Raw genomic sequence first — 23,956 nt, 5'->3', positions numbered from 1 at the left:
TGAGCAAAAGTGTGTGTCCTCTGCTCCCCACCCCAGGGCAAGGGAGCTAGGCTCTTCCATACCCCTCCCTGGTGCCAGTGGAGCCCAGAGCCAGAGCTGCGGGCAGAGGTTTGGCTGACGGGCTGTGGGCAGGGCAGCACCCAGGCATAATCTGATTAATTCTTACCACAACCCAAACTCCAACTGAAGGAAAGGACACGCGAATTTTAGGTAGCAAGTGATTTTATTTTATTTTTTTTTAAGATTATTTATTTGAGAGAGAGAGAGCAGAGTGTTCGAGAACACAAGTGGAGGGGGAGGGACGGAGGGAGCAGGAGAAGCAGGCTCCGCTCTGAGCAGGGAACCCGATGCCGGGCTCAATCCCAGGATCATGACCTGAGCCAAAAGCAGATGCTTAACCGACTGAGCCACCCAGGTGCCCCTAGGTAGCAAGTGATTTTTAAAAAGTGTCTTTAAGGGAAAGAGTCCGAATTAACCCACGTAACTAAAAAGTTGAGGTGGTGGGATCTTAGGCACAGCTGGATCCAGTGATTAAAATCAGCAGTCTTCCTCTGCCCATCTCCCACTCCAACAGTCTCTGTGCCCTTTGTTCTTAAGCGGGCTCTTAGGGGTGGGGGGATGGGCACCCGCGGCCCTGGGCTTGCAGCCCCCAGCCCAGCCGCCCTGGCAGAAAGCAAGCCTGACCACCTGCTGTAAGTCCTGCCCGTGCACCTACTAGCTCTGTGAGCCCAGGCAAGTTACTTAACCTTTCTGGGCCTCATTCGTCCATCTGCCCAGCAGGGATAAGAACGATACCCTCATCCGAGGGGTGCTATCGGGATAAAAGGGCTGGAGAGAGGATCACCTGGCTCAGAGCAGGTGCTCGGCTGGGTCAGCTGGCACCGTCCGCACCAATTCCAGCAAAGCCTCGGAGCTGCTGTTATTCCCGGCTTAAGTCGGGTGCTTCCGGGAAGGAGACACGGGTGCTGTCAGAAACAGCGGGCGCCAGGCAGCAAACTCCAGGAGATCCCTGTGGATACCGCTGCCCCCTTTTCCCATTTCACAGATGAGGAAACCAAGGTTGAGGACATGGAAGTTACTCGCTGAGAGTTAACAGGCAGGACGGCGAAGCCAGGATTCACACCCAGGCTCCAAGGCCCACGCTCTGGGGTGCCGGGCCCGGCTGCTTCCCCCAGGGGCTGGCTGGTCACAGGGGCGGCTTTGGAGGCACCGGGGCGGGGGTGCTGGCCCTGACAAGCCTGGTGGTGACTTGGGCAGTGTTACGGCATGGGTTTTCAGTCCAGTATGGGGAGCCCTGGGGTGGGGGGTTGGGGGATTGGGGGAGCCGTTGGGGCCGGCAGTGAGCATCCTGGGGATGTGGCCTGGCCCATGGGCAGGGCCAGCCGGGGAGGCTGGGCCACAGGGTCCTGGCCCGGGGCTGCAGTCAGGGCATGCCCCAGTCCAGCCCAGTCCAGTCCTGGATGCTGTTCCAGGCAAGGCAACAGGTCATTTGCTGTCTCCTTTGACCTCACCTGCTCTGGGCCTCAGCTTCTCATCTGTGGCATGCAGACAATCGCTGGACCTACCTCAAAGGCTATGTATAAGAATTATCATGGAGCACCTACCATGTGCCGGCCCTGGTCCAGGCCCTGGTGATCCAGTGAGCAACACACTGTTCCTCGTCTTTTGGTGTTTATATTTCAGTGGGCAGGGTAGATAACAAATACGAAGATGGGGTGGTGACACCTACCCCCAAGACAGCAACGGGGTACTGGCTGGGCAGTGTGCTTAGAGGAGGCCTCCCTGAGGAGGGGCGACGTAAGCTCAGACCTGGTGAGGTCAAAGGTCCCCTTTGCAGAGGGAAAAGCCTGTGCAAAGGCCCTGAGGTAGGAAAGCGCTGCTCAGTTGGCTCAAGAATCAGAAAGAAGGCTGGAGGCCAGAGCATAGCTGCTGAGGGGAGAGCAGCTGAGATGGGGTCACAGAGGTGAGCAGAGGTTGCCATGACCTACTTTACATTGGAACAAGGTCCCTCTGGCTGCCACATGTAATGTGGCCTGTCGGGAGCCATGGTGGATGTGGGTGACCAGGGAAGAGCCCGTTGCAGAATGCAGAAGGTGGTGACTCGGTCTCTGAGTTTTACCAGTGGCTGGATTCCTGATAGCAGTTGGGCTTGGTGATGAGACTAGTTGTGACTTATCCTGAACAGCCAGGGGCAAGAAGCTGGGCAGTGGGGAGCCCACCGTGATAGGGCAGGAGAGTCAAGGAGACTTAGCAATGACGGGGGATCCCTGGCTTGTCACTTGTCTGGGGCAGGCCCTGAATCTGTGCCACTAGCGAAGGAGACCCAAGCAATCCAGGTGCCTGGAGCTGGGGTCTGTGTCTGGACAGGTCATGTTCAGTGCTAAGCCCACTGCAGGGAGAGTGGGGTCTGATCTGTGGCCTGCTGCAGCGGGGAGTGACCTGGACATGCAACCAGACAGACAGAGCCTGCGGTTGGTGGAGTTGTCTGCATCCACCAACACGAAAAGCCAAAATCCTGTAGATAGAGCTAGGACCAAACTGGTTCCTGGGACTTGTTGGCAAAAGCCAGAGCCTGGAAAGTCACCCGCATGGAGCCCGAGGAAGGTAGGTGTAGGAAGGGAATCACTGTGGAAGTGATATGTCGACAAGGGCATGTCAAGGTCACAGCAGCTGATAGGGTTCGAGATGTCATGTATGTAAATAGATAATTCGAGACATAGTCTATGGGGTAAAGAGTAAGTTATAAGATGTCAGAAAAACCTGGTGAATTTTGGATCCATCCGCTTTGGTCGGAAGAAGCCGGAAGGAGAGAGAGAGAAGGGGCCAGGGGACAAGATGAAGGCCAGGTCAACTATCAGAGCCCCAACAGCAAGTGGAGAGTGCAGGTGGCAATCCCAGGTGGTGGTGTTTCTTCAACACCCAAACCAGCTCCACTACCCGCTGCTTGGTATATACTGCTGGTGTTCACTCTTCATGAAAAAATTAAAAAGCGTTTCCAGAAAGTTCCTCCAAAATGAGTTATTGAAAGAAATGAAACCCAGAGTAGTGTGCAACTGTGCAGGAAGCCTTCCAGAGCACCTGGTAGAGTGGGAGCAGGACTGTGGTGATCAAGCAACCTTCCCAGCCATCCCACTGGGCTCACTGGGACTTCCCTCCTTCATGTGCGTGCCACGATCACCAGAGTTTCCATGTCTGGGTAATAAAATGAAGAGCCTGCACTTACAAAGCACTGACCCAAAAAAGCTGTGTTTTATACCACACACGTAATCTTGCATTTAATCATCTAAACCACTCCATGCACTAGACACTGCTATTAGCAACAACCATTATACCAAGGAAACCAAGGCACAGAGAGGTTGAAGAATCTCCCCAAAGTCACACAGCCAGTGAGTGGTGAAAGCAGTGAAGTCAGTTTGAAAACCTGACTGCAGTCTTTTCTTAACCACCCCACTGAGTGCGTTGTCCCTCATGTGCCAACTAAAATGCTATTTGCTTATTACATATCCACATCAGCCCGGTCCTAACCAAAAACATGCCTAAAAGCCAGAGTTGAGTCACTTGCAATATTTTTTCTAATGCTCATTGGTGTAAATATATAACTTAATATTTTAAAAGTTAAGCCATGTATCAACTAAAATTGTTTTGAATACTGTATTAGTTTCCTAAGGCTGCTATAACAAAGTACCACAATCTGATTGGGTCAAACAACAGAAATTTATTGCCTCACAATTGTGGAAGCTAGAAGTCCAAGACCAAGGTGTCATGTTCCTTCTGAAGGCTCTAGAGAAGTATTTGTACCAGGCTTCTCTCCTAGCTTCTGGTAGTTCCTTGACTTATGGCAACTGACTCCAACCTTCACATGGCACTCTCCTGTCTGCACATCTGTCTGTGTGTCCAAATTTCCCCTTTGTATAAGGACACCCTATTAGATGTCATATTAGATGAAGGCCCACCCTAATGACCTCATCTTAACCCCATCATCTGCAAATACCCTATTTCTAAGTAAGCGCACACTGACAGAGCCTAGGGGTTAGGACTTCAGCTTCTTTTATGGGTCACAATTCAACCCGTAACACATACCTTCGTGGACAACATTTTGCAAAGTAGAGCTTAGTTAATTTATAATCGGCCATTCTCCAGAAAGTTCTGGCATGTTCTAACAAATTACATGCAGCATGTGGTACGAGACTGACAAATACATGAGGAAATGAGAGTGAAGAGAAGACTAGAGGAGAAAAAATAGGAGGAAGCCAGGGTGTGGACAAACGGGTACATGGGGGAGTTCAGTAATGACTCGGAGCTTCCTGGCCACCCTGGCAGAGGGGAACATGCATTCATATTTAAAAAATGCATGTCACTGGGTCCCTCTGATAAAAATCAGATTGCCAGCTATCCCTGGTTCTTGGTTCTTAGAGCAATTTGTCCCATCAGCTCCCCTCAAGAGGACACCGTCTGAGGTCCTGGAATCTTCATTTTGAACATTTTGTATTGCTCTCAAATATTCTTGGCCCCTACATAAGCTAAATTTGAAGAAAGTTGGAAACCATGGCATTGTCACCACCCTCGTACTGGGCCTATGGTGGAGCCACTTTTCACACAGGGATTAGGTTCTAAAGGTCAGAAAAAGTGCAGGCAGTGGCCAAAGAAACCCTTGGAAATCCCTCAACCTGATGATGAAGGGCAGCATATATGTGTAGATACGGCTCTGCATAGACCACCCCATACAGACCTGTCATCTTCAGTAAGCCCCAGAGCATCGTCTCTCCTCCAGGGCAGGAACAATCCCAGCTTCTTGGCCAAGCACCAGATGAAGCAGGTGGCTTCGTTTTGGGTCTGGGCTGCAATGAAAATATGTGTTTTTAGACATTGGCATTATGCTAAGGGCACTGGATGTTCACACCCCCAGAGGCATGAGGAACCTGACACTTCCCGAGAAGACAGTGGAATCAAATCAGCTCACCCTTTCCAGGCAAAATCTGGACTGCTTACATGCTTTATATTTGTAGGGGGCTGTCTTTTGGGAGGCATGCACAAATGAGCCTCTTTATATCTTCCCGGTGAATGGAACCTTTTATCACCACATTGTCTCCTGTTCAGTCTAGTGATGCTCTCTTTGCCCTGAAGCCCACCAGCTTTTTTTTCTGGTCACTGTTTACATGGTGTGTCTTCTTTTGTCCTTTTGCTTTCAAACTTTCTCCTTCCTTACGTTGAGGTTTGTCTCTCATAAGCAGCATATAATTGGATTTTATTTTTATCCTCTAACAATCTACGTGTTTTAATGGGCACATTTAGTCCATTTACATTTAATGTAATTGCTGATATACTTGAGTTTAAATCTACTATTGTATTGTTTGCTTTTTATTGGTTCTGCCTGTTTTATGTTCCTCTTTCTCTCCTTTGTTGCCCTCTTTTGAACTGATTACTTTCCGTTGTTCCTCTTTTCCCTTTCTATTAGCTTGTTAGCTATACATCCTTTTATTATTCTTTCAGTCATTACCCGAGATTGCAACACGCATTCTTGACTTATTTGAGTCTACTTTAAATTAGCAAGTTTACCACTTCCCATTCAGTGGAAGGACCTTACAACTCCGTAACTCCATTTACTCCCCTACTGACTTAAATGCTATTATTGTCATGCTTTTTAATTCTCTCTAGATCTTAAACCTCACTAGAGGACAGCATCGTCATTATTATGATTGCTATTATTTTTAATTTTGCACAGTAGTAATTCAGACCACCCATATTGTTAACCTTTTTGTGCTCTTCGCTCCTGGCTCTTTCCAGGTCACCCTGACTCTCAGGCTGTGGCCCCAAGTCTGTCACCAGCTTTGCTCAGCCTCCCAGCTTTGCAGCAGCTCAGATCAGGGTCAACAGCTCCTTGAGAAAAAACACTTCCCAGGTGCTGGGTTCACCTCTCTGGGTTTCCTTCTCCTGCCTGCTTTTGACCCTGTAAATCCTTCACAGCCCTGTTCACTTTCCATGTCTTCAAACAAATTTCTTTTTTCAAACAGATTTGTATAGTGTTTGGTCCAGGTTTTCTAGTTGTGCTCCAAGGAAGAGTTGGTCTGTATTAACATTACTAAAAGTACAACCTATTGCCTACACTCTTTAAAGAATTACTTCTTCCCTTGCCCCTCTTCCTTTGGCCAAGGTCATAAAATTGAATTTGTGTCAATGAAATGTGCATATGATGCATGAGAGCGTAATTCCTCTCTGTCACTTTAACTGTCCTGGTTCTAATGAAGGGGTCTTACTTATGTCCTGTATTGCTCCAGTCTCTACCCATGAGTTTTCCATAAGACTTCCGGAGACCTGTTGTCTTCTTGAGGGTGAAAGAACAATCAGTCTTTAATGCAGAAAGTTCACTGTCCAAGTTGTCAGAGTGCTCTAGGGAAGTGATATATCTGCACCACTTTTCTCAGACAAGGTGCCAACCATAGAAATAAAGTAACACCCCTCAGCGTGATTGAATTAGAGGACCCTGACAGCCTGCACTTAGCATTTCTGTCAGGTACCAGCTGCAGAAAGACCATTCTGCCAAAGTCCAGAGTCTTATAACATAGTTAATCAGTGTTCATTATTAATAGCAAGTGACAGAAGTCCAAACTGGCTGAAGCAACAAAGGAAAACATATTGCTCCCAGACCCGGGAAGTCCAGGACTATAGATTTGGTCTCAGGCATGGTGGGATCTAGGTGCCCAGATGATATCACCAGTTTCTTCATCACTTAGCTCTAGTCTTCTCTAGTCCAGCAGGTCTCAAACTTGGAATGTGCATCAGAATTGTTTGCAAAGCAAATGAAAACACAGATTTTTGGCCACAGCCCCAGTTCCTAATTCAGTGCATCTAGAATGGAGCCTAAGTATTTTAATCACCTAACAAGTTCCGATGATGCCGATGTTGCCGGCCCAGGGACCACAGGTTGAGAACCACATCTCTAGCCTCAGGCATGGCCCACAGATGGCCCCCAGGGGCTCTAGGCTCTCTTATTGGCTTAGCAACCCTAGGGAAAGGGACTGCTCCTTTCCTAGTAATTCCAGCAGAGCCCAAGAACCAGCTCTCGCCTGAACGGATCTCTAATCTCCATGGTCAGGGAGAGGCAGTTCTCTCCTTGCCCCAGGCTGGGCCAGGAGTGGGGTCAGATCTGTCCAAACTCTGTAGCCTGAGAAGAGTGGAGAAGGGCCAGTGCCCTGAAGGAAAACATGGGTGCTGTGCAGGTGGACACTGCTACAGCGAAGTCAGAAGCAGCTGTTATTCGGCTCATAAATTAAGCAGGCTGGACATGTTGCTACAGATTCTCCAGAGACAGGATCAAAGGACCGTCCTATGCAAGAGGGAAGAGTGGAGCCATTTAGTCAGGGTGCCGTGGGGAGCCCTGATCGCCTTCCTTGAAAATCATATGCATTCCCGGGCTGAAGAGCCAGCGGCAAAAGGATGAGTATTAGAGTTACAGACAGCACCTGCCCACCGAGAGACCCAGAGAAGCTCTCGAGACGAGAAAACACAGGCCTTGATGAGCCGTGTGTATCAGCTATTTACAGCTGCTTAACAAGCCGCCTCAAAATGCAGTGGCTTGAAACAGCAACCCTTTTACTTGCGCTCAGGAATCCGCAGGTGGGCTGGGTGGCTCCACCATGAGCTGGCCTGGGTGGTCTCAGATGGCCAGTCACTCACATGACTGGCAGGCCACTTGGCCCTCAGACCTCGGCTGGGATGACCATCTCTGTTCCACGTGGTCTCACTAGCCAGTACGTGGTGGTCTCGGGGTGGCAAGAGAGGACACACCCCAATGTGTAAGTGCTTTTTAAAGACTCTGCTTGGTCATGCTCATCCGATGACCTGTTGGCCAAAGAAAGGCACCAGGCCAAGCCCAGTTAGAGAGATAGACTCCACCCCTTGCATCACGGTACAGAAGCAGCACACCTCGAGGTGGGAGGGGAGGAATGAGCGGACACTTGTCGTGGTCTCTTACACCATGGGGAGCGTGCGGCCTGAGGAGGCTGCACTGTGGTGAAATGCATGGATGTCTGCAGTACTCGGGTAGACCATTGTCCCGGGCGCAGCCCCCTGCCTGCCCACCTGCCGGTTGGATGTTAGAGGTGAGTGTGGGCATCTCAGGACAAAACAGGGCTAAGGCAGCTGTTTCCCTGGGCCTTTTGCCGCACAAATTAGTGCACAGTTTCTAGGCTGATGGGCACCCGACCACAGCGAGTGGGGGTGCGCTGTGGAACCCAGAGGGCTTATAACCCATCTGAAGGGGCACCGCTACCCAGCTCCAGCCTATGATTGCCACATGGGAATGCCAGTCAGGGGATACCAGATTGTATGATTTTTCAGGAGACCCCAGGAATTCCAATTTTCAGGTGGATTTCCTCTTTAAAAAAAAAAAAAAAGCTTGCCAGCTATTTGCAATTTGAAAAAAAAGTAAAAGTCACACAACACACATCTGCAGCTGGATTTGGCCTGTGGGCCGCTGGCTTACCATCTTCACCATAAACCCATAAACCCGTGTTGTTCTCAGATGTAATATCTGCCCTTTCAGTGGATTCCCAGGTGACCTTAGAGGCCGCACACATGTGGTAAGGGGTTATTTTGCTGAGACTCTGAATGTGAGCTTTTTCGAGTCCCGGCTAGCAGGTGGGAACAAGTCACCTAGCCGGTGAGCCGACCGGCAGCCCCACATCTTCCTCTCCTCTCTTCTCCTGTGACGTGTGTCGTATCCACGGCAAATCTCCCGTGTTGATATGCTCTTTGTTTCTCTGGGAGAGAGAGCCAAGGCAAGTTTTGGCAAGGCAAAGAGCAAGTGAAGTTAACGGAAGAGGGATGGTTTTCTACCAGAAAAGAGCAGTGTGGGAGAAATTAAAATGTGCAGTTTGGTTCTTGCTGGTGGCACAAATTTATTGTGTGAATAAATCTGCCATTCTCTAAGTGTATGACGAAAATAAATCCACCCTCACGTGGTGGTCAGGCTGGTGCAAAACGGGCTCGCCCAAGTGAGCAATGAGAGCACCAAAACGAGTTAAAAGGTGGTTGCCTCATGTGTCGTGAGGAAATGCACAGTAAACACAAGCTGGTCAGCAGAAATGTGGTTCAGGAGGACGCAGGTACCGTGTGCCGACGTTTCTGGGAAGCTGCGGGTGGGGAAGGCTGTGGCAGTGGAGCTGTGGGGTTGACCTTCACTCGGAGAAAGGGTGATTTAATTTTTAAAAGCATCTTCTTAGCATAATATGACTCAAAGGGCACAGGCAGCTCGCAATGATCATGCTGCCGGGGGGAGCATTCCCTCCCAAGGGAAAGATGCTTGGGGCAGAAGAGTTTCTACAGACAGAACTGGACCCCACTGAAAGAAAAAGCCTTACTCAGTATCCTTTTCACAGAAGAGGTGACCCTAGAGTTGCAGCGACCAAGGACAGATGGTTGTCTCGGGTGCCCTGTTCCACCCCGGCCCCAGACCACCGAGGCACCAGAGGGCAGGTCACTTGCCCACAGAAAGATGGTAAAAAAGGCAGGGGTCGCCACCCAGCTCTTTTTAGAGCGACTCTATACATGCTCCATGTGGGAAATGGAGAAGGAGCTCATGAATTGCGGGTTCTGCTGGTCCTGGCGCTGCCTGAGCGTTCCATCAACACGGGGGTTTGTGCCCCTTCCCATGTCGGAGCGTGAGCACGTGTGTTTAGCTTAACACATGACCTCAGTCCCTTATTTATAGAATCACCTATAGGATCAGAAGGGGCCTTGAATTTTTCAGCTCTTCTTTCCTGCAGATGGTGGAGGAAACAGTATGTGTTAGTGAAATTCACAAAACCCGAGATTGACAAGGTTTGGGGTGGAAATCATTTTCCCTACATCCCTTGGACAGAAATCATCATGCCAGGTGCCAGGGTGGTAGCATGAGGCCTGTTGGGCCGACGTGGCCTCGAGAACACACAAGAATGGAGCCCAAGACCTCTCCACCCTCCTGCCCACTCCAGCCTGCCTTGCCATTCCTCATCTGCCAAGCCCCACCCACCTCAGGGCCTTGGCACCTGCTGTTCCCTTGGCCGGGAACAGCCTCCCCATGTGGGTATTCACAGGGCTCACTGCCTTCAGGTCTCCACTCAGATGTCACCTTCCCTAACCAAGTGTCTCAAAGAGTGTCCCTTTCCCTGCGTCGTCTCTGGCCTTTACCCTGCTTTGTTTCTCGTAGTGCTTGTCTCCACCTGCCGGTAGATCCAATGTGCACCTGCCTGATCCGCGTCTGTCTGCCCCGTGACTGTGAGGTCTGTGAGGCAGGGGGCGTGTCATTCCACAGCCTAGTGAAGGTTGAGAGCCTGTGTCATTAATACCTTTGCCTTGCTGGGAACCCATTTCTGCTTCAGCCACCCTTGGGGCAAGGGTGTGGATTTTTCTGTTCCAGCTTCAGTGTAGCTCAAGACCAGGTCCTTTAGCTTCTTTTCACTCCTCCTCCCTGTCCCTGTCCCCCCAGCCACTCCCAGGACCTGAGCCCATTATGGCCCTCTGCATCCCTTTTACTCACCTGCATTTCCACACCAATAAGGATCCCTGCCCTCATCAGCCTGTTAAGCTGAGCTGCTTCCAATCCTCCTTTCTGCTCTATGTTTGGGTATTTGTTTTACCTTCTCATTCCCTCTCCCCTCCCCCTGCCCCGTTGCAGAGCAGACCAAGTCCCTGATAAGAAGGGCCAACAAGGAAGACTATAAAGTGGCCTTGACTGGGGATGAGCAGAATCCTGGGTCACTTTTCCAGCAGCTCCTTACCTTTCTGTTCCTAGGAGCAGCACTGGGGCAATGACAAGAGACAGTACATAACCCACTTGCCAGCCATCCACAGGCATGCAAGGTTCCTTTGGGTGCCCTTGACCCTCCTGGGAGAGTGGCTTGGACTTGTCATGGCCTTGGGGGAGGCCGGCCCTTCGGGCTCTCTTAGCCTTTGTAAGGTTTCTTAAAAACCAGAATACGTCCATGAACAAATAAAATTCAGGGGATTTCACATAGATTTCAGATTCTAGCTTTTCTTAGGAAAAAAAAATGACAATACTGAGAGTGTAGCCCTATATGGCAGGTGTTGGCTAGAGCTGGGCTCTGGCCCCTGGCCCGGGGCATTCAAATTCACAGCCACTCCCTGGGTGTCTGGGAGAAACTGATATCCCCTCATTTTAGTTTAGCTTTCCCATAAAAAACCCAAGGTTTCCCATCAGCCCAGTGCCCGGCCATACTGGAAGCCAACCCGGTGGAGCTGCCATGTTTCCTTTCCTCTCCTCCCAGTGCCATTCGGGACGTTGCTGCTAGAACAGTCCTTCAGATGCAACACGCTAACACAGCATAGTGGAAGGGTCAAGTGCTGCAAGGAATCTCCAGTACTCAATGTGGATGGATGGACTTAAGTACTCGGTATTCAAGGGATGCTGTTGTATAGATCCTAAGAGGCCACCTGTGAATTCCCAATTTGTTAGAGGCCAGCTTCAATGGCGATCTTTGACATTACTGCTACATGATACAATCCAGTTGTTTCTGCTGAATTCACATCTCCGGAGCAGACCTTCTCCCAAACTCAAGACTCGAGTGTGTACATGTGACTCGATGGCCCCGCTGGGATGCCCGAATCACATCTTGGACCCAGTCTGTCCGAACTTGAGCCCCTGCTCTCTGCTCCCAAACCTGTACCACCCACAGCCCTCGCAGCTCAACCCGTCCTGTCTCCCAGCCACATCCACGTTGTCAGGACGCCCCACGGGCCCTGTCTGCAGCTAGAAACTTCTGGAAACCTAGTCTCCCGGCTCTCACCTCCACCTCCCTTCATTCGGTCCCCGACTCAGCACCTAAGTCAGGTCAAGTCCTCCCCTGCTCTAGAGCCTACAGTGGCTCCCCGTTCCACTCAGAGTAACGGCCTCGCGGTGACCTCCGCAGCTCTGAGTGACCCGGCCCTCCCCCCGCCCCCATACTCAAGCCCCCTCAACCTGTGTGCCCTGCTGCCCGCAGCACCTGGCTGTTCTGTGAACACCACCCACGGGTCTCACCGCGCCAGTGCCCGGAGCATAGCGTCACCCTGCAGCCCCACTCTGTTCTTCCAGAACATGTTCTGACATCTAACACTCTATTTTGTTTATTATTCCCCCGGCTGCTTGTCCTACTTTACAAGGGTGGGGTTCTCGATCTGTCTCGTCACCGCTGGGTCCCCGGTGCCGAGGACAGAACCTGGCACAGTGGCACTCCAGAAACATTTGCCGAGGGGATGAAGGTCAATAGGTAAAAGCCTCTTTAAGCATTCCAATAGAAACATTTCGAGCAGTTCTATTTTTAAATGGAGTTTTTTTTTCCTAATATTGAAAGAATCCACACATAAGTAATTGAGAGGATGTTATGGTGACCCCCATGTGTCCATTACCTGGCCTTGGCAATCGTGAATTGATGGCCAATGTCGTTTCATCTACATCCCCACCCACTGCCCAGATGATTAGGAAGCAAATTCAAGTCATCACTTCGTTTTATCTGCAGATAGTTTAGTATGCTTTTCTTTTTCTGCTGCATAGCCCTCTGTTGGGTGGGTGTACCGTAATTTATTTTATTCAGCCAGTCTTATTGGGTGCTGTTTGCATGTTACTTTATACTTTATAAAACCAATTGTCCTTTCCTTGGAACTTCTGGAATCGACTGCAGCATTGCAATGCTTTTTTCTTAAATTGAGATGTAAAGTCTTTGCAATTCTTGTTACCCGTGGAAAAACAAAATAAAGTAAAATATTCCCAAGCACCCATCTGTCTCCATGATAGCATATATTATTCCTCTTAGGTACTTTGTTAGAGCGTTAATTGTTTACAACTTTTTAGTCAGATACAATTTCAAATTTAAAGTTGCAAGGATAGTACAAATGATCCTCCATATACCCTCCAGCCCCACTCACTGGCTGTTAACATTTTGTCCCAGTTGATTGAGTGAGTGATTGATTTTTTTTTTTTTTTAAGTAAGCCCCAGGCCCAACGTGGGGCTTGAACTCACGACCCCAAGATCAAGAGTCTCATGCTCAACCGACTGAGACAGCCAGGTGCCCCTTGTTCCCACTGATTTATATTTGTACTGTGTGTGTGTGTGTGTGTGTGTGTGTGTGTGTGTGTGTTTTAACCATTTGAGATTAAGTTGCAGACATCATTCCCCCTTTACCCGTGAACACTGCAGTGTGTATCTCCTAAGAGTGGTGCGTTCATTTTCCATTAGCACAGCACACTCAGGAAATTCAGGAGAGTTAGCATTACTACAATACTATTATCTACACCACGCACTATATTGGGGTTTCTGCACTTGCCTCAGTAACGTCCTGCACTCCAGTGTCCCCACCCCCACCCCTGCCCAGGATCCAGCGCCAGGACCGACCCCGCATTCCGTTGCCATGTCTGCCCAGTCTCCTTTAATTTGGAATCCCTCTCCAGGCTTTTTTTTTTCTTTGTCTTGCATGACCTTGACATTTTTGGAGAGTACAGGCCAGTTGTTTTATAGAATGTTCCTCAATTCCGGGCTAATAGATTTTGAGCTGCACTCCAAAAACGCAATCTAAAGGTGCACCCCCTGTTTCCCACCCGCAGGACCCGGAAGCCGCCGAGAGAGACCCCTCTCAGCCACCCGAAAACCCGTGCACGAGGCTGAGGACCGAGAGGAAGACGCCTCAGCCGTGCTCAGGGCCATCCAGGTGGAGAACGAAGCCCTGCAGAGGGCGCTCCTCAGCAGAAAGGCTGAGCCCCCCGCCAGCCCACTACAGGTGTGTTGGGGGCAGAGGGGAGGGACCAGAGAGGAGGCTCGTCAGGGACCCGGTGGTTTGTCTGAGCAGCACTTGCAAAGAGAGACATTATGTAGGCATCCCCGAACTTAGACTAGCTGCACGTCCGCTGCTCGATGCACAATTGCTCCCTGACCTGCCAAAGTTCCCTGTTTCCTTCGCCTTCTTCTTTGTTTACTTCTGAAAGCCTAAGGTAGATGCCAGTTTGCCTCCAACCCTTGCTGATCTCCCTGCAGGCCCTGGATACCTTAGACCAGGGGCTGCAAACTGGTGGGTCAGAGAAAGAATGGAGTAGACCACAGCCCTGGCTGCTCTGGAAAGACCTCATTCCCCAGAGCACGAGTCCCTCGGGCCTCCGCAGCCCTTAGCGGTCCCTGTTGTCCTGCCCGTGCCCCACTGCACCTGTTCCAGAAACTTCCCTGGCCTGGCAAGTGTTTGAGTTTGTGTCCACCGCCTTCAGCTTTGCACAAGAAGCAGGAGGATACGTGGCGGGGTGGAGAAGAGACCCTTCGGGAGCTGGAGGGTGGACATGCCTCAGGGTACACATCCCACACCACCAGCTGCTCCCCGGGCTCTAGCACAGGCTGCCCTTTGGGGCATTCATCGAGCGGTACCTGTTGTCTGTCTTCTTGGAGCTCAGTCCTTTGCCCCTGACGTTTGTGTCTATGGGATCTCATGACGGTCCCCGCGCCTCTGTGCCCTCATCTGTCCGTGCAGAGTATATAGTGGATGGCTTTATTCTGACCTCAGATCATCTGATTTCATCATTCCAGGACGTGGAGGGCCCAGCAGCAAAATCGTGGACCAGTCTACTGAAGGGGAAGGAGGAGAGCCCTGAGGTCGGTGAAGGCTTGAGCAGAACAACAAAGCCCTGTAGCCACTGTCCCTAACGGCACCCAGGAGCCTCCAGAGGGCTTCCCCTCTGTGATCCCAGCAGGCCCTCCCTGTGCTCCCCAAGCATGGTGTCATTCTGCCCATTTCACGGATGGGGAAACCCGGGCTGGAATAACCTGCCCAAGGTTCTGAGTGGAAGCCAGAACTCACCGAGGCCTGGGGACTCCCAATTCCTTGTTACATTTCTGTTTCCTGACAAGGCAGCACAAAAACAGATTTTAGGATCCTGAATAAATAAATTATGACCTACCTAGGTCAGTTAGGCCTCTCTCAGCAAAGACAGCCCCAACGAGTTCAGACATGAGCGAATACAATGCCCAGAAACGTCTTTGTTACATTGTACACAGGTCTGGGCCATGTGCTCAGAATACAGAGGTGGCTAAATCAGATCAGATTAGCCCCTGGCCTCAGGGAGCTTGCAAACAACAAGCAAATAAAGCCATAAATACAGCAGATGAGTTCAGAGAGAGATGACAGTAAAAGATTGTAGATGGTGGCTAGCCTCTAAAAGGGTGGTCCGAGGAAGCCCCTTGGAGGGTCCCATTTGAGCCGAGCCCTGTGTCTTAGGGAACCAGCCAGCAACACGGAACAGCAAGTAGAAGGGACAGGGGAGTGCTCTGAAGTGGGAGCGAGCCCGGCCTGATCCAGGAGCAGAAAGAAGCCTGACTGGTGGTGGGGATGGGGGGCACCAAAAGGTAGGGGACAGACGGTGGGGAAGGGAGAGGAGGCTGGGAGGGGAGGAGAGAGCGCCCCAGAGCACCGTCATGGCTTCCTTTATGTGTCCCACCTGCTTGTTCTGTTTTTTCTGTTGCCAGCTGACATTTCTGATCGGTCAGAGGTACTGCCCACCGCATAGGCGCGTTTTCTGGATGACCTGACCCCAGACCTGCAGAGCTGCCAATGACTAAAATCATTTGCAGATAGAGAGCAGAGCACATTTCTAGTTTAGATGATAAATGTCAAAGGAGGAGGATTAAAAATGAAAGGGCCCTAAGGATGTCACTGGAATCCTTCCATGGAGCCTGGTTACTTTGTAGCAAACAGAGCAGGGGTGTGACCAAGGGGGGAGAGAAATTTTTCAGTAGCTCATCGAAGAGATCGATCGCTGGCACCTCCTGGATCATAAGAAACAGAGATATCTGTCCCCTTGCAGAGATCATGGTGGGGGATCCTGGATCTCATCAGCCTCTCTGTCCCTCTCATTGCTGTTCCCTCTTCCTGCTTAATAAGCGTTTCCATCCTCCACAGCTTCCTACCGCCGCGGCCACCAGCCCGCAGGAGCTGTCCGGGGCAGCAGGGGGAGCTCGAGCCGTCAGCGAAGCCATTGACAGAATTGGCCTTTTGGGGAGCAGGTACCTACCGAGGCGGCTTCAACACAAAACCAGAACCCCATAGCAATGCAGCCATGAGGATCTCGTTAACTGAGGTTCCTCTTTGCTCCTCCTATGTTATCCCAGGCCGCGTAAAGCTGCTCCCTCAGCCCGTACCCTCCCTCCCCCTCCGGCCCTAAAGCGCCGAACTGACTCCATGTCTTTCTAGCCGATGTGTCTTTGCTGGTTCGGTTCCATCCACCCTGTGTAAGACTTCATCCCCCCGCCCCCTCCCCAGGGGCTTCCACCAGAGGACCCCGTGCAGCAGACAGTGGTGAACTCGCTGTCGGCGGTGGGGGGGGGGGGGGGGGAGGGTCGTGGAGAGGGGGAGAGTGGCCCAAAGCAGTGTCCTTTCCACCTCTGTTTTCTGCTAAGTTTGTTCAAACGCAGCTTTCGGTTCCATTAACGTGTGGGAGCAGCAACTGGAACTGTCAGGTCTTCTCTTCGAAACAAAGTCTCCCCTCTCGTCTTGAGGCAAAGTTGATCTTCGGAAAGATGCACCAGGTGGAGCCGATAGTTACAAGCATGTGTTGGCAGACATGTGCTGGGCACCGTGGTCTCTGCAGGGCGAGAGGGCATGCCGGGGACTGAGCGGAGGCCCTGGCCTGGGACTGCACGCTTTTTCAGTGCTAGGCATCCCTCTAAGGGTCTGCAGACTCCAGACTGGAAACCAGGGCTGTGTAGCCCGGCGGCCATGAGTAAGAACCCACGGGTTCCTCTACTCAGGAAAGGCCTGGTGCCTGAGGATATCTTACGTCTGATACGGTTCTGTTCACGGGCAGCACACACATCACCCGATGCTTCTTTCTTCATCCTCAAGATCCTTGGTGCTCTGGGCTCTTGAGGGTACTCTGCCTTAAACAGCACATACGGGGTGTGTTAGCAAACCCCAGAAACAGGAGGCGCGAAGTAGGTCCCTAGGCCAGGAGTAGCAGAGGCGTTTAGCAAAGGGCCGGATAGCGAATACCTCAGGCTTTTCACTTTACTTGTTGGTTGGTTGGTTTTAACAGCCCTTCGAAAGGTAAAAGCCATCCTCAGCTCGCAGGCTCTGCGGGCCGTACTCTGCCACCCTCTTCGCCATCTTAGCCATCTTACCGGTCTGCCGCCATCTTGCCCCAAACAGTGTCCTCTGCTTGGCTCCTCTTTCATCACTAGTTGTCCAGTTATTATAAAGGAGGGGGGGACAGCCTGTGTGTGCCTTTGAGCTGTATGCAGGGCGGGTACTCTCTTCTCAAACCGCGACTTCTTCTGAGCTAGAAAAGTCAGTGCGGTGGCCTTGATGGGCCTGCTCTCTGGTGTGAACCCTCTGTCACTGCCCGTTCGCTAAACCAAAATCCCCTTTCAGGCAGCAGCAAAGGCTTCTGAAAGTGCTCCAGGCCATCGAAAGCGACTCTGCCCAGCTCAGCACGCTTGCTTCACCAATGAAGGAGCCCGTGCCAGACCCAGAGGTGAGAACGTTGACTTACAGGGATTTCTAGATGCAACTGGCATCTCACCTGAAAGCCGGGGGAGGAGGGGCCCCTCGGTGCCACGATCTCTGTGTGGTGGGGAGGGTCGACAGCCGTAAACTGAACATTCTCTGCCCAAGTCTCCATCCCTCTCCTGCCCAGCGCCCTGACAGGCCTGGGGTGGGGTCAGGGGTAGCAGCGGAGAGAAGCCTGTCCACACAAGAGGCAATATAAATAGCATGTGAGCCCAGAGGAAAACGTCCAGCATCGCTGGTCATCACGAAATGCAGATTGGAGCAAACTTAATGTCCCACTTGATATCTGAGCTCCAGAATTTTTTTTTGAAGATGTTACTATTTATTTGTAAGAGAGAAAGCACAAGCAGGGGGAGCGTCAGGCAGCGGGAGAAGCAGGCTCCCCGCTGCGCAAGGAGCCCGATGCAGAACTGAATCCCAGGACCCTGGGATCATGACCTGAGCTGAAGGCAGACGCTTAACCGACTGAGCCACCCCGGCGCCCCTCCCAGATTCTTTTTGATATAACCTCTAGGACTGGCAAGGTCACAGCAGGCTTATCCTGCTGGCAGCAATGTAAATGGGTGGGACTCTCTCGAAAAGCAGAAAGGCCAGGCTCACGAAGAGCCTTAGAAATACTTCTGTCCTCCCAGCCCAGCGATCCCGCTTCCTCACCCTAAGGAAATCACTCAACAGAAAGCAAAAGCTACAGGCACAAAGATGTCTGTTGCAGAATGATTGGAAGTAGGGAAGAATGAGGAAGAAAAAAAGAACCAGAAAGAACACGAATGTCTCATGATAACGGAGTTCATCGGGAAGGCCTGACATATCAGCACAATGCAGTGGTATAAAAAGAGGGGAATTATCATAATGGCGATTATGCAGGATGAAAATGGCGAGGATATAGAGTTAACTGCAAAAGGTGATGTTAATCTCCATTGAGTCCAGTGCGATAGTGGGACTGTGCAAAACCGCAGTCATGTGACATGTCGATGCAGCAGAGCCGTGAACCAAAAGGCCAAGGTGGCCTCCGGGTGGAAGGGTAACGGGAATTCGCATTTCTTTTGTGTTGGAAGGTGTGTGTCCGGCACATCCTTCTCAGCCCTTCCTTTGCCCAAGGTGCTCGATCGGCCATGTAAGCCCTCCCAGAGCCACACATAAAACTCCCGTGACAGCAGAAAGACCCCCACGCCAGCCTAGACTGGAGTTCTGGCTCCAAGTCTGGTGCCATCATTTAGAGGACACATGACCTTAGACAACCTCTTAAGCTCTCTGATTCTGGGAGTGTGCCTATTTACCCTGTCACACTGGGTAAATAATCCACAACCACGGGCTGCCATGAGGATAGAACAGAAGAGTTTTGTGAGGGTGGGCACCTCAGGGCCTGGCACACAGCAAGGAGGAGCCAGCAAATTATCAGTTGGAAGTTTGACATCTAGAAAAATCGAGAAAATTCAAAGCTGTACACCCGCCCCATGCCCCCTGCATGGAACAGTTGCTTTCTTAGCCATGAAAATCCTAAGTGTGATAAAACTTGAGCCACATTAAAAAGAGCCTGGATTGATCGAGTCTCCTTATAGCAAACAGAAAACCCAGGACAAACTGAATTATCCAACGAAGGGAAGGAAATGATAGACTCTTGTAATAAATGCCACGGTGGGGATCAGGTAGGGCTTAATCCAGCAGCTCACGCTGTTGTCTCCACCATCTCAGCTCTGTCCCCACCTCAGCCCCCAGGCCCGGCTCTGCTGTCTCCCTGGGACCTCTCAGTAGCTCGAGTGTTCCCACCTCTTGACCTCATCCCCTCAGGCCCTATAGTCAGGAGAGAAGAGCATTTCCTCCACGCACAGACCTGAGAGTGGGTCACATGCCCATCACACGCCACCCCCTCCTGGTGGCTCAGGGGACCGGCCACACTGCTTCATTGGACCAGCCAGGCTCCTCCTCAGGGTGGGAAGGGGCCCATCCCCCTCTAGGACCACCCTCGTGGCTGAGGAAAGAGAAGGGGTGACTTCCCGACAGGAAAATCAGACGTTCTTGGTGAGAGAGGGGGAGGGGGCCATGAACGCCAGAGACCAGGAGCTGCCCAACCAGCGTTTACCTTGGACCCCCACGAGGGATCCTGAAGCAAGCGATTCAGAAGTGGGCAAAGCCATCGAATCGCAACACTGGCAAGTTGTGACACTTCCTTAGCTAACAGACCCTTCAGCTTCTTCGTTTCCAAGCCCCGCTGCAGGACTTCACACGTTTTAGATTGCATGGGGTGTGAGATCCAGCAGCCCCTCTGCGAGGCAGCTCGCCGCCCATCTGGGCCTCCTCCCTGCTGTCGCCAGCCAAGGTGAATGGTGCCGCCTCCTCCTGCCTCCCGCCCCCCTCACCTGGCAGTGCAGCACCCCTCACCAGACCCAGCTCATCTACCTCCCAGTCGCGGGGGTTGAGGGTCCTCCCTGTCCTGCACACCTGGGACTCAGGCCCAGGGGAGCAGAGAGGGCCTGGCCAGGGCCCCACGCAGCCCCGCGGCAGAGGAGAAGGATACAGCGGGCTCTGCTAATGAAAGCCGGCCCTGTGTTCCTTCTGGGAGCTGGAAGCTGACCTCCCTCCCCGCACCCCCCATCCCCATCCCCATCGCGTGGCAATCAAGGCGTTTCCAAACACATGCGGCGAGCGATAGCACGTCTCACTGGCTATTAATTAAAAAAATAAGTAGGGAACAGTTGCTGTTCATTTGCTCAACTCCCTGCTCACAGAACCATTGCAGATTACCAGTGCTAATTAACAGAGGGCATGTGCACGCGGGGAATGCACCATTTTATGAGCGAGTGATCCGTGGCGACCAGCACTGCAGTCGGGGCCAGAAGGGGCCTCAGGAGGCCATTCTGCAGCGTGGCTGTTTATTGATGGCATTCACGCAGCCTGGGACCAGGCAGCCTACCCGCGAAGGAGGCAGCACTCAAATCAGCGAGGGGAGAAATGGCTGGAAGTGGACCCTTAGGGAGCGCATGTGGGGGCCAGGACGCGTGACAGGGCCTTCCCTGGTGTCTGTACCTGCCTTAGTCTCCGTGACAGGATTGCCAGAGAGATGGTGTCATCATGTCCTGTTTCCCAACCAGGCTGAGGAACGTCAGGTGGCTTGGCCAGGGTCCTATGTTACTGACCGAATTAATTTGCTAGGGCGGCCGTAACCACACACTGCAGATGGGGTGACCTAAGCCACAGAGATGTATTTTCTCACAGTTCTGCGGGCTGAAGTCCAAGATCAAGGTGTTGGCAGGTGTGGTTTCTGCCGAGGCCTCTCCTCCTGCCTTGCAGATGGCCGTCCTCCGGCTGTGTCCTCACGCGGTCTTTCTCTGAGCATGCGCAACCCTGGTGTGTCTCGTGAACGGCTCTCCCCTTTTTGTAAGGACATGGGTCAGACTGGATTTGGGCCCACCCTCATGGCCTCCTTTTACCTTAGTTACCTCTTTAAAGGCCCTGTTTCCAAGTACAGTTACATTCTGAGGCACTGGGGTTAGGGTGTTAGCATCTGAATTTTGGGGGGACATAATTTAGCCCGTAATACCTTCCCCAATTCATGAACGCTCAGGAATGGGGGAGAGAAGAGCACGTTCAGGCAGAATCTGATGCCTTTTAGACATTTTTTGTGATTTGCAGACTCTTACGGAAAATACTAACTGCCGGGGTTTCACAGTAACTATGTGTTTTTTTTTAAGATTTTATTTATTTGAGAGAGTGTGAGAGAGAGCACAAGCCGGTGGGGGGGCAGAGGGAGAGGGAGAAGCAGGCTCCCCACTGAGCAGGGAGCCCGATGCGGGGCTCGATCCCAGAACCCTGGGATCATGACCTGGGCCAAAGGCAGACGCTTAACCAATTGAACCACCCAGGCACCCCCAGTAACTATGTTTTAAGTGCTTTACAAATAGGAGCTCTTTTAATCTTGGTAATAACCATATGTAATGGGTGCTATTCTTACCCTCCTTGTACGGATGGGGAAACTGAGGCCCTGAGTGGCTAAAATAACTTGTTGCTTAGTGGTAAGCCGAATCCAGCCTATCTGTCCTGTTTTGATCCTTTGGCATTCTTTTTCTCTTCATTAAGGCCAAACTGAGAGCAAAAGGCGGAGACATCAAAGATGCCGTCTACGTGACCTTGGAAATCCTGTCCAACTGGGGCCACGCATCCTGGGTGGGGCTCACGGAAGTGGAGTTCTTTGACCTGCGTAACACAAAGCTTTATGTGTCACCCCATGACGTGGATATCCAGACCACGGACACACCCGGGGACCTGGGCCACCTGGTCAACAGGAACTTAGCTGTAAGTGGAGGCGGTACCGGACTGAGACTTGCCCTCGTATTTTGATGCTTTTTCTTTCCCACAATAGGCATGCTGCCAATGTAACTGTAAAAGCTTAGCACCATGCCTGGCTCTTCCAGAGGGCCCCCAAAACATCAGTTCTTATTGTATTTGTTATTGTTGTTAGATTAAGAAGTAGATATTGTTCCCATTTAAAGACGAGGAAGCAAGAAAGGGGAGTTTTGAAATCCTCAGTTCTAGAGACCCACGTTCTGGTCTTGACTCTGTAGACTTCAGCAACTTAGCTGCCTTCTCTGAGAATCAGCTTCTCTGCCTCCTGTAAAATAGAACTGGAGCGTGGGGTTAGTCCATAGGATTCTGGTTTGTCAGCAAAAGAAATGGGAGTCTGGCTCACTTCCACAAATTTCTAACAAAAGAACTTTGTTGCAAGTCTTTGGGTAGCTGGTAAGTTGACTGCCCCCCAGGCCAGAAGGGGCAGCCCCCACGGTCATGTTGGGGGTCTAGGTGGCATCCAGGATTCATGGGCACCAAGGGCGTGGTCTTTTTTGGGGAGTGGGGGGCAGTGGTGGTTCATTGGGGGGGTGGGAGGCAGTGGTGGTTCGTTGGTTTGCCATCCTGTCGCTCTGCTGGAGACCCACCGTCCCAGGAGAGGAAGGGCTGCTGGCCAGCCTGGCTAGGAAGGTGGGCACCTTGATGCCACCCGGTTACACCGAGATGCCGCAGCAGGGCAGGGAGAGAATTCTCCCTGGAGAAGTTCAGCGTTGTTACCGAAAGGAAGGCAGGGGAGATGCTAGGTAGCTGAGAAACACCACCTGTTCACAGGGCTAGACTGGGTAGTGACAGCCCTCTAAGATCAACAGCTCTGTGACCTTTAAAGAAACAGGTCCCATAGGTCATGGCCGCTGGGAGGCTCTGGCCTTGCATTTCCTGCTCTGCTTTCTGCTTCGAGTCTGTAGGCGCCCATGTGTGCTGCGGGGCTTAGAGCAGCCCTCACCACCCCACCCCACCCTTGTCCAGAGCAGTGGCATTCTGGAAGCCCGCTGTATACAGAACAGAGCCTACCAGGGCAATAAAAAGCATCATTGGATTTGATCGGGCCGATTCTCAGGATGATTTTTCCTTTTCCTCTGTTCAGCAGAGGCTGGTGAGCTTTGCCACATGACAGCAGGGAGGAATGGGGCCCGTGGTTCTCGTGGGGTCGGGGTTTTAAATTTGGGGCCCCGAGGTTGGGACAAGAGGTGGCCGTCTCCCCCTGGGCTGCCGGATCTCTGGGCGCAGCCGCATGCGGGCTGGATTCCCCCTGCCGCCCTGGCACGGGGTCTCCCCGATGGTCATCCTGTTTACCGGGCCTGGGACCGCCAGCACATACCTGCCTCTCAGGACCACCCAGTCTTACTGGGGTTGATTAAAGACCCACAGCACACAGGCCAGGGCTGCAGACATCCCTCAGGTGATCCTCACAGGAACCTTGAGTTCCTCTCCACATCTGCTGAATGAGAAACCACGTCTCAGGGAGGACAGGTGACTTGCCCCAGCCACACGGCCGTGGAGTCAGGGAGCTCGGCTGCAGTCTCACCAGGAGGTATCTGGAAGTGCAGTCTGGGTTTGAAAGAGAAGTCGCTTCAGTGGAAGAGAACGGGGGCTGCCGGAAGATGTGGGAGTGCCCCGTGCTCGGTGCAAACCCTCCTCCCATCTGCGTCCACACTATCTCTCTTATTGGCCTTGCCCAGGCCCATGGCTTCAAGATGATTCCAAATGGATACACCAAGGCCCGCCTGCTTCTCTGAATTCCTGACTTGAATGCCTGCCACTTCCTGCTCGACATCTCTCCTCAGATGCCTACTGGACACCTCCGACTTCAGAGATGTAAATCCTAAGTGTTCATTCCCTGGCCCCACCCACATCTCTCCCTCCTGCAATACTCCTGTGCCCAGTCACTGGCATTGTGGTCCGCTCTGCTGCCAAGCCCATCTCCTAAGAGTCTTTCTGGACTTCCCCAACCCCTTCCCACCACCTTCCAGGACCCCAGCAAGTCCTGCTGATTCTTCCTCCCAAATGGAGCCTGAGTCTGGCCCCTTCTCTCCATTTCCCTGGTGGCCCCCAGGTCTGATCAGTGCGCCGTTCCCTCTCAAGGGCACTATTAATGGCCTCC

The 23,956-nt window shown here is 52.0% G+C and overlaps 1 protein-coding gene across 3 annotated transcripts in view; it reads left to right on the top strand.

The window, feature by feature from the left end:
- KIAA0556 (KIAA0556 ortholog) overlaps nt 1–23,956 on the top strand; it is a 180,539-nt gene that overhangs the window by 98,801 nt on the left and 57,782 nt on the right. For all 3 annotated transcript variants that reach the window (XM_032430729.1, XM_032430728.1, XM_032430727.1), the window contains 5 exons: nt 13,577–13,749; nt 14,541–14,606; nt 15,910–16,013; nt 17,377–17,479; nt 21,589–21,804. In XM_032430729.1, coding sequence (XP_032286620.1) covers nt 13,577–13,749; nt 14,541–14,606; nt 15,910–16,013; nt 17,377–17,479; nt 21,589–21,804 — 662 coding nt within the window. The remainder of the gene's footprint in view (nt 1–13,576; nt 13,750–14,540; nt 14,607–15,909; nt 16,014–17,376; nt 17,480–21,588; nt 21,805–23,956) is intronic.

Source organism: Phoca vitulina, unplaced genomic scaffold (genome assembly GCF_004348235.1).
Source record: "Phoca vitulina isolate PV1807 unplaced genomic scaffold, GSC_HSeal_1.0 scaffold45, whole genome shotgun sequence".
In the NCBI taxonomy this organism is placed as follows: Eukaryota; Metazoa; Chordata; class Mammalia; order Carnivora; family Phocidae; genus Phoca; species Phoca vitulina.
The sequence above is the reverse complement of the archived record's forward strand: the minus strand, read 5'-3'. Positions and strand labels throughout refer to the sequence as shown.